Here is a 20,886-nt window from a genome sequence, read left to right on the forward strand (position 1 = left end):
TGTGTGTGTGTGTTTGCGTGTGTCCTCGCGCTGTCCGCCCCCCTTTAGCTGCGTTGGTTCGGTGTCGGGAGAAGAAAATAAACCCACTGCTGCTGCTTCTCCTGCCGCCGCCGCCGCCGCTAACAACCCGGGCTAGTTATGGAACCGAAGCCCGAACACTGGCTCTAAAAGGGGGGAGTTCCGTTCCTCCTCGAACCCGCATGCGGCGCCTCTGTGTGGGAGAACAGCCCGGCGAGCGATCGGGCTTTTTCGGACCGCTTCGTTCTTTCAAAAAAGTCAAGTTGAAGAGCCAGCAGCTAGGGGAGGCTTTCGTTAGCTCGAGCTAGCCCGTGCTAACCCGTAGCCTGCAGGAACTTCGCATTGGCTGCGAATGGGAGAGTAGCCTCCTCCTCCTTCTCCTTCTCCCCCTGCTGCTGCCCGGCTGTTAGGGCTTTCTTTTCCGACTCATATGGGAGTCTCGTCGGTGCTTTAATGGACGCTACCGGAGCCACAGAAAGGCGAACCCCGTGTGCTATCGTGCGGTTTCTGCGGCGAACGCCGTCGCGTTGTTGTCGTTGACCTGGAGGAGAACCCTACAGGCGAAGCTAACAGGATATTAGCCACCTTTTCTCCGCTTTTGTGGTCGCAGGCCACGGACTGAGGGAAAAGCCTTCATCGGTTGACTTGGTGGTGATGATGATGGTGGTGGTGGCGAGGTTGGCAGCTCGTTATTTATTGGGATGCAGCGATAATCGGACTACACTAAACGGATTAAAAGCGGAGTTTAGTTCTAGTTGAACTCCAGTGTGTGTGTGCTGTTTTTGTTTTTTTTTACTTGAAACTTGAAATGCAAGGTTTTTCGCACTTGGGATAGAAGACACGGGATTTTATAATCTTTTTTTTGGCTGCAGATTGTTAATAATGATGTCTAGCGCTAAAGAAAACCCCTGTAGGAAATTCCAGGCGAACTTCTTCAACAAAAGTAAATGTCAGAACTGCTTCAAACCTCGGGAGCTGCATCTGCTCACGGACCAGGATTTGACCCAGGTAAGAGGGAAATGTCACTTTATTTAAATATATACAAAATAAAATCACGATACGATAATACCGCGTCGATATTTATCGCGATATAGCGATAATCTTCACATTACCGCATGTATCGTGACGCTAGATGGTGTCAACAGTGTGATATTTAATGCGTTGCTGTGAATTAATCTAATACAACGTTTCCCAAACAGTGGGTCGGGGGCCACACATGGGTCTCCAGATAAAAAAAAATGTGTCCGCAAACAAATTGGCAGAATTTTCTAAATGTTTTAGTTTATATTTTCAAATACTTTGTTGTGATTAATCTAATACAACGTTTCCCAAATAGTGGGTCGGGGCCCACACATGCCCCCCCCCCCCAAAAAAACCAATGTGACCGTAAACAAATTGGCAGAATTTTCTAAATGTTTTAGTTTAGATTTTCAAATACTTTGTTGTGATTAATCTAATACGTTTCCCAAATAGTGGGTCAGGGCCCACATATGGGTCTTGAGAATTTTTACTGTGTCTGCAAACAAATTGGCAGAATCTTCTAAATGTTTAATTTTAGATTTGTGTATATGTTTCAAATACTGTGTAGAAAATTAAGTTTAAATGACAGATATGGATGTACATGGTGCAGAAATTTGCGAAAGTCATGATTTCTATTAGAGCTGCAACTAACTGATTATTCTCGTAATCAATTAATCTGTTGATTATTTTCTCGATTAATCAATTGGTCCAGAAAATGTTAAGAAAAAAACATTGTCAAAGCTGGAAATTATGATGTTCTCCAAAGTCTTGTTTTTGTCCACAAACCAAAATGATTCAGTTTTAATGATTTATTTGTTATGTGGAGCAAAGAAACCAAGAAAATATTCACATTTAAGAAGCTAAAACAACCACAAATCTTGTTTTAATCATGAAAAAAGCTTCAAACCGATTATCAATTATCAAAATAGTTGGAGATTAATTTAGTAATCGATTAATCGTTTCAGCTATTATTTATATTTTGATTTATTGTTCGCGTTCTTTAAATAGAAATTCTGATCTAATACCTCAATTATAGGTAGACTGATTATTCTGTTCGGGCCAAATTTTGCCGCATTATTAATCGTCTATTAATCGCAAATTTAGTATTTTTGCTCTCTGAAACTTGACAGATGTTGTTGTAGATTTGTTTCAAACCTATTTTGTGTATTTAGCTTAGAGTTTATTCCATTGAAAGTAGTTTATATACTTTGACCTTAGTACAGTTGTTTTAAATCCTGTTTTCCCTGATTCTTTCCCCGATTTCCTGCATCGGTCGACCTCTAATATCAGTATATCAGTGCGATAACAACATGCTCTGTAATGCTTATCTAAACTGCTGTCTGAAACACCAACACCGTATTATCTAACTAACATAAAGATTCCTCTGTCTCCTCAGTAACTTCAAATACCTTTTAAATTGATTTTTTTAAACAGCACTGCACTGTCTTTGTTGCCAATCTTTTACAGTGTAAATGATCATAAATCATCGCTGGCACCGGTGTCGTCGTGGAACAGAGTTTTGTAGCCCAACCTCAGATGTAAACATATAGAAGAAGAATAACAGTTTATTTGTCAGTTGCTGCCTCTGCTGCAATTGGACGGATAATAATAATAAAAGTGCAGGCTGTTCACTGGAAACGCAAGACGGTTGTCTGCATATAAAAAACAGTCAATCTTAGCGTCCTGTTGAGCAACAGTGCAATCAACGCCACGAGGGAAGGGAAAGTTTGTGTTGTTTATTTTGGCTGAAATCTACAGTTTCATCGCTTCGCTAATTCCTAGTGCGCGTCTCATTCCAGCGAGTTCTGGGGAAAGTGAATTCCTGTGGATTTGCTCTCACCTACCGTGGTTTCATTTGCCTGCCAGTTTGGTCTCTGTGATTGATTGTGTAACCCTCAGCTGTTGTTTACCTGCGATTGTTTGTTTTGACGGTGTGCTCCTTCCTGGCACACCGGTGGTGACCACTGTGCGGGGGTTCAACGGAGCAGAGAGTGGACAATACGCGATATATCGTTCTGGTGATTTTCCGTCATTGGGCTAGTTGTGAATTTGAGAAACCGCTAAAATATCCAAAATATGTTATTGCAACCATATCATGAATTGCGAGCACATGATAATAGTACAGTATAGCCACACAAAATACGATCTATACATCCTGCTGTCTGCCCTTTGCTCCGCCCCCAAAAAACGTTTTGTAACGTACGATGTTGGCAGTTTTTTTTTGTAGCTTTTGTTTTTGTAGTATTTTTTTTAAACTATTGTAACCGACATCAATAACGATCAATATCGCATATGAAGCTGCTAGCGAAAGTATTTGTGGCAACCTTTTCGAGCTATTTTAACGTTAAAATTCTCCATCTTTGTAGCGAATATTCTGGTTCCTTTAAAAAATAAAATAAATAATAAAGAGCCAGTAATATGAGACATATTGTATCAGATTTACTATAGTATTACTATTTTGGTCAGGATATTTGTGACAAACAGTTTAATGTCATCTACAAATGCAATAACAATCCGTCCGGCTGGTTTTGTTGTCATACATTGGACCACCTGTTTCAGACTTGACAGGTGGCTTAGTAGGGGCACAAGTGTGCCTAGTAGCGACTTTGACGTTGTTTGTATGAAAAATGCTAGCGATATTAGTTGAAATGCGACAGGATATCGCTAAAACATGGGCACAGCGCTAGTCCCGTGGCTAAAATGGGAGTCTAACAGGAGTGAATCTATACAACCTGTTGTCTTCCCTTTGCCCCACCCCAAGAACACTTAAAGTCGCGTTATTCGTAACGTACCAACGTTTTGTAACAATTTTATCGTAATGTTGGCAGTTTTTGTAGCTGTAGCTGTAGCTTTTGTTTTTGTAGTATTTTTTTGTAACTATTGTAACCGACATCAACCTAGTTCACATATGAGTATGCTAATATGAGACGGATTGTATCAGATTTAGCGTCACAATTATCATGGATCGCAACTATTTTGGTCACGATATTTGTGACAAAAAATTTAATGTCATCTACAAATGCGATAACAATCCGTCCGGCTGGTTTTGTCGTCATATATTGGTCCACCTGTTTCAGACTTGGCAGGTAGCTTACTCGGGGCTTTGACATTGTTTTGGTAAAACAGGCAAGAGATATCTGTAGAAATATAGACATATACAGTACATCGCTAGCAAATATGGAATGGGTACAGCGCTAGTCTCGTACCAAAAATGGGAGTCTGATTGGCGAGCAAGCAAATAGGAGTGGCGCAAAGATAAAGCGCTGCTCTGCTCAGCCGTAGAGTTCATAATATAAGCAACTCTTTCTCTCTCACATCATTAGTTTAGTCTTCGTCGTATCCTGTAATTGATCCCAGATGATGAGGCCCAGATGGGCCCTTGAACGCGGCCCAAGAGCCAAACAGCAACGTCAGCATCCTCTGTGAGTGAGTGTATGTGTGGGGGCACTTGCTGCAGTGAGTTTATTGGAGGTTAACCCTTTCCGATGCGGGACTCCTGAGTCAGGATAGACGAGCGCTTATGGGTTACATCACTTCCTCTAATCTCCCTGTGACCTGGCGAAAACTCTCCCACAGTCTGAGCGACGACAGCCACGACCAGAGAGGCTTTACCCGGCCCTGGCCCTTGGAGATTGATCTCCCCACCCCCCGCCCCCCCGGTCAGTCGGCGCTATGCTCATCTCTGTTGTTTCAGTCGCCCGCAGACTCTATCTGCAGTCTGTCAGCTATCCAAACAGTTAGCAGGGAGCTCAGTTGCACAAGCAGCCCTCAAACTAGTTAGCGCCGCACACCAGTCCATTGTTGATCTAAAGCTGTGTTACGCAACACCATATAAACAGTGTTAAACCTCTGGGGCTTGTCCATCAGGCCCTAGGTGAGTATAAACCCTTATTTAAAATGTTCCCAGAGACAGATTCAGGCTGATTTAAAGAAGCTAAGCTGCATAACACTCCAGTGAACCAAAGAAATGCCATGAATAGGTGATTCAGTTCAATGAATTTGAACCCCTAATTAAATTAATACTGTTCTGAACTTAAAGGGCAGCTGGAGGATCTTGAAACAAATAGCACACATGGAAAAGTTGTTCAGCTGAATGTCAAAAGGACAGCGTCCAACATAAACAATGCCTTTTATTCATTGTATAAAAGGTGGACTGGGATGGAATGGTTCTGCTGCGGCTAGCGCTCGCGCGAAGTCTTTTATTTCAGTGGACATGCTCCAACAAGGAGCACGTCAAGTACCACATGGTAGTTTGGAAGTTCGCGACCCGCCGTCCCGGTTTTCACTCAACCACATGAATTGTTAGGCCCCAGAGATTCGAGACGTTTTTGTCAGGCTGCAGAAAAGTGATCACGCTATCCGTTAAGAGGCGGTGGGAGGCAGGACAGTGATGGAGGACACAGGCTTTATATGTACGTGGGAGGGGAGAGAGAGTAAGGAAGACGACGGGCAGGGAGGTGATGGGACTTGAGGAGTGGGAGCAGGAGTCACGGGGAGAGGAAAGGAAGTGCGGGGTCGGGGGGGGGGGGGAAATAGGAGTCGAGGCTCCCAGAGGCGGCTGCTGCTGCTGCTCAACATCCCACTATGCGAGGTTTATAACCGAGGCTGCTGTCCAAATGTTCCAGTGCAGTAAAAGACTGCAGGCAGTTTATTACTTCATGCCAAACAGACGATAACTCCTGTTTTTACAGCCTCGTGCCAAATAGCTGAAAGCGTGGATACCTAACCTGAGCCCATTGTGTCGAGTTTGGACAAAGATTCTGCGATGATCGTCCGGCTCGGGTTAGTTCGGTAATGTCGAGTTCTTCGCGTGAAATTCAAACAGCAATTGGAAGTAGTTTGGATGTGACCTCCTTTGTGGCTGGGATCAGTTTGGAGTTGTCCGATTAACAATTAGCAATGGGGGCTTGGGTACCTTGCTAGCGGCGTCCAATTCCCTTCTGCTTGGTGTTTGGCTGCCCCAATAAACAGACACATAAAACGTAAAAATACACAATAATATGTCAAAATTGATGTGCGATTTGATTAAGTAAACAGTTATCAGCGGCTGCAGTTTAACAATTACGAAGAATTGATTGTCGGAGTCCACGATGAGGTCAAGTTCGCCTGCAAATAAATTCCCCGCCTCCTCGGTGATAAAAGTCAAAATATAATATGTCAAAAAATCCATAATATGCTTGAAGTTCTCAACTGCAACTGCTACTTTAAATGCTCCAGAATATAGAGTTTCCCGTTGCTCCGTATTTGTAATTTTGTTGATGGTCGACTAAGAAGTCGGATGCAGTAGAAGTAGATGCTAATTATAAAAAATATAGCAATTTAAAGGTGCCATATGAAAGAATGTGGCCAAAAACAGTACTACATTCAAATTCAAAATACCGAGGTCTTTTAGGTTTTGTTTTCTGACGTAACTGGCAACCCGTGGTTGCTCGGCAGCTGAGACTCTACTGACTGCAATGATTGGTAGACGGCGGTAGGTGGCGCCACATGACACTAAAACATGATTTCAAAACATATAAACATGATTTGCAGTCTGCAAAATATATTTTTTTATGCAAATATTTTGTCTGTACTGTTGTTGGTGAGTTCAGTTTGTTATATGAACATTATTCCTGAGTCTCTGTGACATATTAGGAGGATTTTATGGCCAGTTGCTTTAGATTAATTACATAATGCACTTTGAACCAATGCAGTTATTAAAAAATGGTAAACATCAATGGATTTAACTGTTTAATTGGTCTACTTTTAATTCAAAGTTCAAGATGCGAATGCGAAACCATTATTTTTATGCCGCAGTCACCGCACTTAATACACGGCTGCCATTGATTGGGTTCTTAATGAAGCAGCAACGTGAAGACGCCAACTTTCTGTCTCCTTGATGTGTTGAGTTTATGTTACACCACGTAGTCATTGATATAATTACGTTTAAACGCTGTCAAGTGCCGACATGATTGTAGAGTTTCCCCTACTGATTGAGGGTTTGTCCAAGAACGACAGCCTTTTTGTCCGACGCTAATAATAATAATAATAATAATACGTAATGTGGCGACAGAATCAAGTGTGGAGACATGAAGCCATTAATGGGAGAATTTGAGTTTTTATGTCGCCCATCAAGCACCGTGTTTTTAACCGAAGCTATTACACATCAGTTGTGTGCTTGTCTTAACATGTAGCATTCATTCAGTAGCATTATTGAGCGTAGGTGTGATACACAGTCATTCAATGTAATTGCATCATTTAAAAAGAGGAAAAGTGTAAAACAAATATGCTGCGGGTCATGTTTTACAGTAGACCACATCTCAATGAGATCGAGCATGAGTCAGGAGAGGGCGGAGGCACCAGTTGACGTAGATCATGGCGCACTAGTCAAAATTACCGGACTGGATATCGGACAGATAAAAATGTAAAATCTGAGTAAAGTAAAAAAAACAGTATTCACCCATTCACACATCTTTCATACCCATTCAAAAGCTTCAGTGTTGGGTTAGGTGTCTTGGTCAAGGACATGGTTAGCTAGACTTAGCTGTAGACTTAGCAGAGCCAGAAACTGAACCCAGAACTGCGCACTGCAAAATGCGCACTTGCACTAGCGGGAGCGTGCATTTTTCGAGATTGAGGGTTAAGCAAGGAATTGGAATTCACCCTTTTACTTAATTATTCAACTTCTACCAAAGTCATGGTAAAATACTTGTACTTTTACCTTTTTGGGTCCGATGTCGATATCGGACACAAAAAAGTTTTAGCATGTTACCATAGCCTAATTTAGACCAATATTCCGGATGCTGCTCTTCGGTGGCCGCCATGTTGGATGTTTACAAAAGCTGCCAAACGTCACTTCTTTGTCGCTTGTGATTGGTTCCCCTAATATTTCATAGAATTCTGTATTTGGTCAAAACGCCGGCCTTTGCTAATCTCTGGTATACTAAGTTCACGGGCTAACAATAATAACAATGACGATGATAAGGAGAGTAGAAACTGAGTTGCGCCCCATTGTCTTGCTACAGCTGCTCTGTTTGCTTTATCTGTTCAGGCTAGCATGCTGTCCAAAAGCATTAAGAAGAGACAGCGCAAGAGCGTAAGAGAGAGTGGATGTTTCAGTCTGCGTTCCATTTCTGTTGAAACTGGTCGGGCATCCGTTAAAACGCCTGTTCGTCACATTCCACAGCTGTAAATGATAAAAAGCACACCCGTTAAAATATGCATATCAATGAGTGCATCGCAGGTGCTCCAATCATGCTTTGTCTGAGTTATGATACCACATAAGGCTAACACCCGTGCTTCCTTGTTGCGTGTCATACCATATTCATTTAACAATATTGTTGCGTCATCTTGCATTTGGGCAACCGTTTCTGCCTGGAATCTGCAGTATGTACATGGCTCACTCTTCCACACCATTGAGGAAAATGTAGCATTTCACAAAATAACATATTAGAACTTACTGATGGAGTGAAGTTTGTTTAAAAACCTATAATTATTCAGTTTTAATCCGTGCTTGATGTCTTTATTTTGCTATTTCGCGCACAGACACCTCCCCCTGAGATGCCTGTACTCAATCACAATAGGTTATTTGTCCAATCCTATGCTACGCTACATGACTTTCTTGCGGTCACGTTTGTGCCCTGTAGGTAAACAAATATTTGACGAGCCAAACGAGGGAGAAGAAAAGCAGGAAATTTAAGAAAACACTGCTACTCACTGGAATAAATAGATGTGGTGAACATCACTAATTTATCTTCTGGAACCTCTTTTTTCTAAATGTGTATTTAATCATCAAGTAGTACCAGCAAAGCAGAAAATATTGACCTTTAAGAAGCTGGAAAAACTTGTTGTTGACAATCAAACCCGGCTACCCGGCTAGCAGAATATGTGATCAATAATTTAGTAGTTGATTCACGATGGTTGCAATCCTAATTCTGTATCATAAAAAGATATTATTGGAAGACTGGGAACAGCAGTGTATCCCCAGGCTTGGATAGTGTCGGGATCAGCGCAGAGGAAGACGACTCTATTGTGTTATTGTAAGTACGTGAGCTTCTCTCAAACAGCTGTTCCTTGTTTTTGTTTCTACCGCAGTCTCTTCTACATCTGTTCAGGCTCGTCCACGAGCTACACGCGAGTTGTCAAATGAGCGCGTTAATGTGATTTTCCCCGGGTCACCACACATTGTCATCTCATAAAAAACGCTTTTTATTAATGGTTTCATTTCATCAAATCCACCTCCGTAGGCGCGTCCACACATGTCCCGACACGGCACCTATGGATTTATGACAGGCGTGCAGTGACACGGAGCGCGAACGCGTCCTGTATTAGAACCACCAGGCTAATCAGCAGAGACGTTGTTGGCTTCAGGGAGAGGTGTGCGAGTGTGTGAGTGTGTGTGAGTGTTGGTATGAGCGCTGCTCGCTAATGGTTAACACTTAGCGCCGAGAGGCTGTGGGTATTCGTGGAGAGCAAAGAGCAGCAGGGTTTTATGTGTTTCCATAGCTTCTGAAAATGCGCTGAGAATACTTCCTACGTGAGGTACTTAGACGCTGCGTGTTCTAGCTAGTAACAGCTTTGGACAAATTTGCTATATTTGCTATAAGGACCCACTTGTATCACCATTATCAAATGGCTTTATTGACATGGTACAAGCTGTACAATGGGATTAAAAGTGCGACAACTTTTTTTGGACTGGGTTTGGACAATTCATCGAAATGTTATCAAAATCACAATATGGCCAAACCTACTGCAATATTTCTTAAAGCCAAATTACCATTTTTAGATTAACTATTGTCCTGACCTACATACATCACATTGTACAGCAGGGGTCAAAATGACCTCGTGGCTACTGAGTGTATAATATGGTCAGCACGGACCAGTCATGTGATTTAAAAAAAGTCCTTTTTAGAAGAAATAATAAAAATACAATTCATAAAATAACAGCTGTAGGGGTGGGCCTGAAATTATGTCACATAATACCGAGATAATTATCTTTTTCTTGGCGGTTTTTCCATGGAATATCAAAATAAAAGTGCTTCTTTTGATACGGAGCGATGCATAGTTGGCAGTAAAAGCGTATTTATGACGCAAAATGAGTCTATTATTACAAGAAAAACATGGAGAAATAACATAAAATTTATATTAAGTGACGTTTGTGTTCTACAGACTGAAGAACACGTCTTTGTTTCATCGCAGATCTGCACAAAGATCCCACAATAATCAAGGCTGCAGAATTGTTAGGAAAACATTTAACTTTCCATCTTTATCTGGCAGTTATTATTATCGTTATTATTATTCAACTGTTTTCAATTCAACAAGACTCAAGTAATATTATAAAAAAGTGACTTCAACTTCTACCAAAGTCATTTTCTGGTAAGATACTTGTACTTTAACTCAATTATGACTTTTAGATATTATAGTTTGTGATGTCGGGATCGGACACGGGGAAAAGCGCTATCATGCCATTCCAACTACACAATTGGATAGACCTGCGACAAATTTAAACAATTTATTAATTCAGACAAAAATCAATTATTGTCCATCAAGTTCTTATGGCAATTTTGAGTTTATGGGTGTAGAATTGTTAAGATAACATTTAACTTTCCATATCTGGCAGTTATTATTATTATAGTAGTTTTTGAATTTTCTAGATATCCCAATGGTCTAGGAGTTACGGTAATGAGAATGCTACGACACTCTACCGTTTTTCCAACAACTGAACAATCATGTGACGCTTCTACAACACACACAAACTCGAAGATAAAACAGTCCACGGCTGGGCAAAGCTATTTTTTTTAGGAAAACAATGTGCTGCTGTGAGGAAATGTGTGTGTGTGTCAGTCCAGGGTATCATCAAACTGAGCTGATTACAGCAGAACACTCACTAACTGAGAACAGAGGCAACATCTGGAGGCCAAAAGGCCTCATATTTACACCATCTACCATCCCCCCACTCAGCTCAACTCAGCTCACACATTTCCAGTTTTAATGATTACCTAAATTGCTTCTTATTCTGTTTTTCCTTTACAGGCGAAGCCTATCTATGGCGGTTGGCTGTGCTTGGCCCCCGAGGGAACCGACTTCGACAATCCTATGCAAAGATCCCGAGTAAGAGCTTGTATTCCATCTAGAGCGGCTTGTTTGTGCAGTGAAGGAAGAAGGGGGGGTGGGATTTAGACATATGGTACATACTGTGCATGTATACGCTTGTTCTGGGATATACAGTATATCCAAAGCTACGTCTACTTACTCTGCGCCCACGTCCTCATGTTCATATTCACATATACAATAAAACACAAAAGTGTTGAAAGAATTTCTTTTCCGGGAAAAACAAGTCCCTCGTCTGTCCGTTTGTTTTTCTCCTCACTAAGTAAATAAGTCAGTGTTTGTATAAAAAAGAGCAGCATACCAGATATAAATCAAGTCAATATTTATGTAATGGCTTATGAATGATATCTGGATATTTATACTTATATATATATATATGTGGATGTAAAGCTGCATATGAGTTGTTTCTCTGCACAATACACTGTAAATACACTCCACAATAAGATATCTACTGTTTATGATCTTAGAAACAACGACATTGACTATAAATATGGTCAAATATTCTGCTGTAACACAAAATTAGGCTTAAAATTGAAAATAAGTGTAATTTAGTGACTTTTTTCTGTTGAGATGTTTGTGAATCTCAAAGAGTGAGTGACAATATGCTGTAAATACACTCTAAAATAAAAGATCTACTGTTTATGATCTGTATAACGTGATCTTATAGGATATTTATGTGTTAGAAACAAATTCAAAATTCAAAATAAGTGTAATTGAGCGACTTTTATCTTTGTTGACAGTGACAATACACGGTAAATACACTCTAAAATGAAATATCCACTCTTTATAACCTGTATAATGTGATCTTAAGGTACACTTTTATTTATTTGGCGCGTTAATGTTAAATTCAAGATGTTTACGTGTTATAAACAAGGACTTTGACTATAAATATGGTCGAATTCTGACAAATAATTAGGCTTAAAATGAAAGTATCTGGAATTACATGACCTTTTTGACAATAAAATGTTTTATAAAAGTACAAAAATATAACATTTAATGTATAATATTTCAGTGTGTTTCACAAATGTATTCCTTTAAAACCAGGAAAACACAGCTGCCACACAGCTTTAGTTGTGACTCTCCCACTGTTTTTGCTTTTTCTGATCGCTCTCTCTGTGCTGACAGAAATGGCAAAGGAGATTCTTTGTGCTGTACGAACACGGCTGTCTGCGCTTCGCCCTGGACGAATCGGTAAGTTCACGTCCTTCTCTCTGTCTAAGTATTATGTTAATAATTCACCTCTGTCATTAGTTGTTGTCCTGGGATATTCTTGACGACGTTAGCGGAGGAAGAAGCTCCGTAAAGTGTCCGTTTACGCTTGATCGCTGTAGTTGCGTTTCTTGCAAGTGTTTTGTTTCGTGAGGAAATGGAAATAAAGTTTTAAAATAAAGGCAGGTTTTTCCAGATCTGCCTTGAAGACGATTGATTCTGATGCTACAAGCATTGGTGTTGTCCGTTGCATTTTCTTTACACTTGATTGTTTACGCTTGATCGAGGTAGGTCTGAAATCAGCTATCGGTGCATTTCACGCCCCCAAACGTTTTGTTGTTTTGTGAGGAAATGGAAATAAAAATGTGACATAAAAGCAGTTTTCTCCAGCTCAGCCTTGAATACGGTTGATTCCGATGCTACAAGCGTTTGTGTTGTCGGTCGTAAAGACTCTGCCATGTCGTTCCTGTTCCATTTTTGTGTCGTATTGGCTGTTTATACCCTTGCAACTTGCATTTTAGGAGCCCTAAAACTCTATTTTTGTGTATGCAACAAATACGCAACTTTACATAAACGATTATGTCACAGCACCACATGCAGGCCTGGCATACGTACTACACGGTTTATTATTTTGGAGGATTCATAGAGCGTATGAAGACAACTCTTGAAAGGCTGTCGCGTTTATGGAAACCTTTTTTTTCAAGACTTAAGTGACAGAAACTGATCACACGACTGTGGAGTTTTCTTTCCTTTTTATTCTTTTGTGGATTTTTTTGACCGTTTCCTGTAAACTCGTGGATCAGCAGTTCTCTGAAATGCTCACACCAACAAAAACGGTAGGTTCAAAAGTCACCTTTCTACATCGTTCTGCTTGAACTTTAGCAGGTGGCCTTGGCTTCTTTGATAAGCATCAGGATAAAGGGGTTTTTATTTTAAAAGCCACCGTCACCAACCCCCTCCCCCCCACTGTTTGTGGCCCTGCTTGCTTGGTGAACCCTTATCTGCTGGAGATGTGAATACTTGTTGTGTGTAAACAGGCACACTTGACACTGACGGTGTGTGGAGATGAAATGCAGGTTGTGCAACACTTTTTCACCCGCGCAGTAACTGTTTTTCACCGTGTACCTGTTATGTATACTTAAGTATTTGTTTGAAGTTTTAGTGTTTGAACTGTCGCACGTTGTCACATTTAGATGTTCCTTGCGTTTATATACAGACTTGTGCACAGGATCCACAGTCTTGGACTTTGATTGACGACACATTACCTCTCTCTCAATTGGCTCGTCTGTCTTTAGGCGTGAGGAAGCGTTTAGTGATACATATATATATATATATATATAAGATATATATAAGATATATATATAATGTTCTTTTTTAGTCTCCACAGCCACTTGCGCTGTGTTTTTTAAGGGTTCTTAAAGGTGCTTGAAACTAGGGATAGGAATCGGTATTTGTCCAATATAGATCTGAAATCCGATCTTCTTTAATTGTGAGAATTTGAAAGTCTTTGAAATGACCTGGCACAAGTTTGTGGTCGTTCACAGCTTCATACGTTCATAAACGTTCTAAAAATGACTTTTACTGTCTTGTATCGGTATCGTAGATACCCAAGTTTGTAATATCGGTATCCTGTCCCTACTGGAAACCCTTGAAAATCATTTTATTTTAATTATTGGCTGAATAGTGACTGTTATAATACACAAGTTTAGTTGTTTATATCAAAACTCCATCTCTTAGTATGTATATTTCTATAGAAATTTATCACAAGGTGCCGGAAAAGCATTAAAAAACAACTTAAAGGTGCTTGAATTTTACCATGGCAAATGTCTACGAACCTTGTGTTTTATCTCGGTGGTAATCGATAACGTTTCACCGCTGCTTTTTCTTTGTTCAAAGTCAAAAGGTCAAAGAGTTTGAAGGGAACTGTCAAGACAGTCACACGGAGATTTACTTGAATTTATACAAAGATATCCGTTACCTTTTTAATGCTAAAGAGTAGTGATGTGCACGGTAACACGTCAACGACGGTTAACGGTGTCGACGACGGTTAACGGTGTCGACGGCGGTTAGCGGTGTCGACGGCGGTTAACGGTGTCGACGGCGGTTAACGGTGTCGACGCTAACGCACGTTAGCAAACGACCCGTTTCCGTGACGACTGACGGGGAAAAAGGCGCGCGTGACGTCATGTTTACGTGACTCCCGATTGTTAAAATGAGTCTCTAAAGTAACACTAAACATTAAAAAACAGAGGCACACATACGCAGTACACAGGTACGCTGGTTTGTAGCGCTGCTCTTTTCGTTTAACAAAGAGACCGCTCCAGTTCGACTGTAGGCGCGCTAAAGGAGCTAATGGAGCTAACAGCCCTAAAGGAGCTAACGGAGCTAAGTGGTAAACGGTGCCTGGACTCTGGTGAACGTTAACCTGGCGTCACAAACATCTTTTTCCAGTCGTCATGGAAACATGCGTTAGCGTTAACTGCCGCTAATGCAGTTAACATGTCCAGCACTGGTTTAATGTCTTTTAAATGGGTCAAATAATCAAATACTCTTGAAGCATGGAGTTTGAAGGGAACCGTTAAGACAGTCATGTGATAAACAGACACATGGAGATTTCCTTGAATTTATACAAAGATATCCGTAACCCTTTTTTAATGCTAAAGAGACATTTACGCAGCAGGTGTGTGTGTGTCTGACAGTGAGTGGAAAAGAGTCTGGAAACTTCTGTGCATTGGGCCAGAGCCGCATGTGGTGAATCTCTTTGTGTTGCCAGTGATGACAATGGGCGGAAACGTGGCCGCGGTGTCGCTCGCACGCGCACATGTGCGCGTTTTCCACTGTGTCATGCGTTTCCAGTGACACCCAGGCTGGTGCTGTGCGCTGGTGTTTTCCTCTCATTGTAAAAGGCGAGTCCAAAAAACTTGTCTGCCTCATTGTCCTCCGCGGCCTTTTTCATCTGCCCCACACGGCAGGAAAAGTGGGTCAGGGAAATGGACCCCGAGGAGAGACATCAGAGCCCGATAAAGACACATTTATGGGTCTTTATCACATCAAGGTCTTCGCTGTTTACTCAGCGGAGGACAGATATGATTTGTTTGAGGTCTGGGCCGACGAGCCCGACGTTCCTAAATCCCTGTTCCCTTCCTGTGTTATTTTACATAAATGGGAGAGATTTACGCAAGAAACACCCACCCACCCTTTGTCTCGTTGCTGTTTTGATCACATTATCTAATCTCTCGGCTGCTTTTTCGTCAAAGAAAGCAGCTCTGCTCAAGCTTCTCGGAGCAGGAACAGTACATATTTTCTCAGAGTCAGTAAGGTGACGGAGAGACACAGTTCTAGGTCCGTATGGGTGCTTGAAATCCTCGGAAATGCTTGAATTTTTACGTTTTTCAATGTTGAATCAAGCGCGTCTTTCACAACAAATAGCTAAATGATTCGCTAGCTTCCATATGCGCTGAATTCCGTCCTTTATCGTGATTTTAATCGTGATATGATTGTATTCGTACAACTGTACCATTGCTGTACAGTGTTGGAAAAGTGAAAGTTCTTGAACCCCCATCAGTTTCTGCTTCAAAATCTATGTTTCTATATTAAAAAAACGTATATATATTTGTGTCAACGGTTTGCTAAGGACGCCCCGTGTGTGCAGTGCCGAGCGTGACATTGGTCAGACAACAAACACGATTGAGAAAATCTGTAGAAATGCAACAGATAAACAGATGTAGCATGAAAAGAGCGATATCTCACACTCCCACTAACTCTTTATAGCTTTTTGGTCAACGTTGGCGCATGACGCTTTTCCATGACAACTTACCGGAAAAAGACGTGCGTGACGTCATGTTTGCGTGACTCCCGATTGTTAAAATGAGTCTCTAAAGTAACGGTAAACTTTAAAAAGCTTTCGACGGAAGGCGCGCTAACGGCGCTAAAGGAGCTAACGCAGCTAACTGGTAAACGGTGTCTTGACTCTGGTAAACATGGTGTCACAGGTGCCTTTTTCTGGTCAGTCGTCATGGAAACGGACCACTCACGCTAACGGCCGTTGACGCCGTTAGCGTGAGTGGTCCGTTAATTAAACGAAAAGAGCAGCGCTACAAATAACCAGCGTATCTGTGTACTGCGTATGTGTGCCTCTGTTTTTAAAGTTTAGCGTTACTTTAGAGACTCATTTTAACAATCGGGAGCCACGTCTTTTTTCGGTCAGTCGTCGTGGAAAGGCGATATGCGTTAGCATGAGTTACCGTTAGCGCCGCTAACGTGCCCAGCACAATTTTAAACGCGTTACGACATCAAATCATCAAATACTCTTGCCCATTTCTCTACTTGTGGCACTTCCAGGTGGATAAATGTAACGCAACACAAACTAAAACACATCTATTGACTCTATTGTCACATCTATTGTTTCAGAAAATACTTAATTTTAGCTCCCAGATGCTAAAAAAAGAGCTCTAAAGTTCCTCTCGAAGAACATGTTCCAGGCAATGATGATGTTGTCTTCTGTGTTCTGCTCAGTAGTCAGCAGGGTGCTATCTGCAGCAGTGGCCTCTCTCAAAGCTCAACTATTTTCACCGCGAGTGCAGGATAAAGATGCTCTTGCTCTCTCTTTCGTCTGAAGCAGCATTCCTCCTCCAATGCCCTTATTTGGTGAACTCGCAGCGAGCTCGGATCACAGGAGAAGAGGGAGCTTATAGCCCCCCAAAAAAAAACCCACAGAGGGAGGAAACGTCAGATCTTTTCTGCCCCAGATCCAGACATTCCTCACCAACGGCCTGGCTCTGCCACAGCCGAGCACACCAGGGTAAACTGTCGGGGCGAATAGGTAGAAAAAGTCCGGGAAACTTAAGCAGGGAAAAATTAGGAGGCCACCCTGAAAGCTGCAGGGTCAAGAGGTCAATGACCATGAGAACAGACTGGAAGGAGGATCACAACAGTCCTGTCATCCATGTGTGAAACGTCCAGTTTATGGATCTATTTGCAGAATAGGTCATAATCATAGTCATCTTCAGACCTTAAACACACGGAAAAACGGGACGTTTCCTTCTGAATACGGCATCTGGTGCAAAAACTATGCATTATGCGCTGTGTACAAACTTTTTTAAATAAAGTTTTATTTGACCAAGTATACTATTAGAACGTATACAATCACAGAAACAGATTAAAGAAAGTCAGAGGGACGAATGAAATAAAATAAAAGCTAGCTCCCTCATTTATTGACGCTCCCTCGCTTGTTCTTTGCTCTCCCTCATTTATTTACGTTCCCATACCTGTACTTTGCGCTCCCTGATTTGTTATTTACGCTCCCGGACTTGTTCTTTGCGCTCCCTCATTTATTTATGCTCCCATACCTGTACTTTGCGCTCCCTGATTTGTTATTTACACTCCCTCGCTTGTTCTTTACGCACCCTCTTTTATTTACGCTCCCATACTTGTTCTTTGCGCTCCCTGATATGCTATTTACGCTCCCTCATTGTTCTTTGCACCATGTTTTTTTTGTGGGCGGAGCTTAAGAAGCTGCCTTCTCATTGGACCGGAAGTCGTCACAGGCTTGTGGTCACTGTCGAGCCTGACAGTGGGTTTTAAAAGTGGTACATTTTTCACTTTGGTGATTTGAAAACATCACCAAATATTGTTATTATCTAAAAATAGACATATAGAGTGTCTGTAACTCATGGAATTCAACACAAGAATACACTGATATAGCACACGCTGAGTGTTTTTCATGGAGAGTATTTGGAGAAGCTCCACTTGGCTGATCCTGTTGATGATGGAGGGTCCTCCTGTGTCTTTTTAACCATATATGTAAAAATAAAACAAAACTCTCTGCAGCCCGCTGTGGTGGACTTGCCTTTGGCTCGGCCCGCATGAGGATTTATCATTTATGGAGTGGGTGTTCTCCACTTAAATCCACCACTTGCTGCTTTTTTGAAAGTTTTCTTTCTGCAATAAAAATGGTAAAAAAAATATAAAAAAGTCCAGCATGAGGTAATAAACGTGTACACATTACACAGTTGTTTTATAGCCTCGTTTGTCATAATCAGGGAGAGTGAGTGACTCGCAGCAAAGCTAAAAATATCCCGACTCACACAATTGGAGGATGTGGAATTAGCCTGGTTGTGTTGTTGAAATCAAACCCCACAACTGCAACCATTTGTTTTGTTTTTTTGCGTTTTGAATTGAATGGCAGCCGTTGTTGGCAGATACGGCGCCTTTTGTTTGGCTGCCAGTTTGCAGTTTCTGGGCAACGGGTTTGCTTTAATGGTCTCCGCACCCGGGGTTCGGCTTTGGCTTTTCAAACCCCACCGGGCTCCACCTAAGAGCGACAAATAATCCAGAAAACTCACTGAGGGAACCATTTCAAGACAAGATCATCATCTTATGTTTTCAACTCTGTAAACAAGCTGTGACACCAAATTATATCCTCTGTTTTTATATTTAACAGCCTTATTCTCTGCATGATCACCTTTTTGTTTCTTCACTGTGGTTATTTTCAGACACAAACTCTGTCTGGACCAATTTTCCCGACATTTTCCGGACTTCATGTCCCAATTTTTGTCTTTATTTGTGAAATTGATATGTTTTTGTGTCACAGTTTAAACCTAACATTACATAATTATGAACTTTGACTTGATAATTGACTTCAAAATGTTAAAATATGACAGAAAATGTCCATAATTTGGGCCCTTTGTGTCATAATTTAAACTAATTTTGAACCTCTGATCAATAATTTACATTCTCTCTCGCTTTATAGTGCAACAATTCCTTTGTTTTATCTCTTACTCAACTTTTTTGTCTTAATTTTGGCTTTTTATGTTGGGTAAAGTTTAATTATCAAGGATTTTTATTGTTATAGTTGTAGTTTCTACCTCATTTTCTTTCCTTTTTTTACTGGTGGAAATAAAAACTTGGCCTTAAACTTTGCGTTTATTCCGCTGTGGAATCTTTGTACAATTTTCCTCTTTGTTTACATCTTTAAAGGACTTAAATGTAATTTCACTAAGTGCGCACTGGAACCCTGTTAGGTTTAAAGTCCACGCTTCCAGGAAGGTCAGGAAGAGGGCAAAATAAGTAATAACTTAATTTATATACAGTATAAGTCCTGCACATATGAACTATGCTAGCACGCTTATCTCATGACGTACCAGAGTGACCTGCACTCCTCAGGGTTCCTCGGTCATTTGCCGCTGCCACTTACTCTCAAACCTGATCTATTTATTTCTCCTGGAAGGAAAATTCTTCATCCGAAGCGCGACGCCGTGTAAATTGCCATATTTGGCAACCCACGGGGGTTTAAAAGGCAGATCTTAATAAAGCTGGATCTGCGTTCAGTGGCCTTAAAAGGAGCTGGGGGGAAGAAAAACCCCGACCCGGCACCTGTTTTACATCTGTAGGAAGACATAGCTGAGCGAAGCCTGATAACGAGCCGCAGGATTCGGAGCAGACGGAGAACAGGTTGGAGGAGGAGGACGAGGAAGTTTTCTCCCGCGAAAGAAACTTGTTGTTTGACTACATGGAGATATTGAGATATGTTTGAGAGCTTCGCTGTCATCGCTGGTTTTTACAAAGCAGACAAAGCTCCACACCAAACACACACACACAAAGCCGCTTTAGTCCGGCGTTCCCAGTGCTGTCATCTCCCCCCCTCTTTTTCTTTCAGTGTGCGCTGCGACTGAATGGATTTGCCCAGTTACCATGGTGAGCTGGTGATCACGGCCGAGCGTAGCGTACAGTACAGGCCCTGAAATCTCACTCGGCCTCGCTGTGGAGAACTTTTTTTTTTTGACGTCCTACTTCAACTATTTGAAACGTGAAACCAGTGATATCAGTGTTTACTTGCTTTGTCGCTCGTCCAATATGGAAATAAACCAGTGACTCAGGGCAATGTCCTGTTTGCTCTGCGTTCTTTTGTGTTTCACTCTCACAGTTGCTCCTTAAACGTCCCGACCAATGACCGAGTATTTGTCCGATTCCTCTGACCGTACCAGTCTTTCAGATGCGATATGTGACAAAGGTCTCGAGGGGTTCCTTTTTAAAATTTGGCGCTAACGTTCAGGGGGACTCAAGGATATGTTGGTGGTGGACAAACTTCGAATGTGAACCCTCAAACTCCCTTTATAGCCATATGTGAAAACTTTGGTACATTCTACGCTACAATAATTTCCTTCCACCAATGTCAGGTCTTGAAGAAACAGTCGGAATAAGGTGTTCCAAACATTCTTCTCACCTGCAATGCTTTCTTACTTGGATGATCCCCAGTCTTTTAAAACCATGCCACATGGGGTATGTAGTTCAGAGGTTCCAGGGTCCGCCCCAAGGTCTCTTCCTAACTAGCAATGCTTGGAAAACCTCCTTTGTGGGATGCCTAGAAGGATTCCTGTTGAAACATCCCAATTGCCTCCTTTCAACTTGAAGGAACATCAAACTTCTCGAAGGGATTCTTTTTGAATTTGGCGCTAACGTTCAGGGGGACTCAAGGATATGTTGGTGGTGGACAAACTTCGAATGTAAACCCTCAAACTCCCTTTATAGCCATATATGAAAACTTTGGTA

General features: G+C 41.5%; 1 protein-coding gene across 3 annotated transcripts in view; it reads left to right on the top strand.

Annotated features, from left to right (window-relative positions):
- Positions 1 to 75: 75 nt before the first annotated feature.
- The window catches only part of LOC310939195 (myosin phosphatase Rho interacting protein), a 51,402-nt gene continuing 30,591 nt past the window's right edge, over positions 76 to 20,886 (top strand). For all 3 annotated transcript variants that reach the window (XR_014593043.1, XM_083903875.1, XM_083903876.1), the window contains exons 1-3: positions 76 to 1,026; positions 11,050 to 11,127; positions 12,253 to 12,318. Coding sequence is in view for 2 of the 3 variants with exons in the window: in XM_083903875.1 (XP_083760001.1) it covers positions 901 to 1,026; positions 11,050 to 11,127; positions 12,253 to 12,318 (270 nt within the window). In the remaining variant the exon portion in view is untranslated. The remainder of the gene's footprint in view (positions 1,027 to 11,049; positions 11,128 to 12,252; positions 12,319 to 20,886) is intronic.

The sequence above is a fragment of the Microchirus variegatus genome (assembly GCF_963457635.1).
Source record: "Microchirus variegatus genome assembly, chromosome: 17".
NCBI lineage: Eukaryota > Metazoa > Chordata > Actinopteri > Pleuronectiformes > Soleidae > Microchirus > Microchirus variegatus.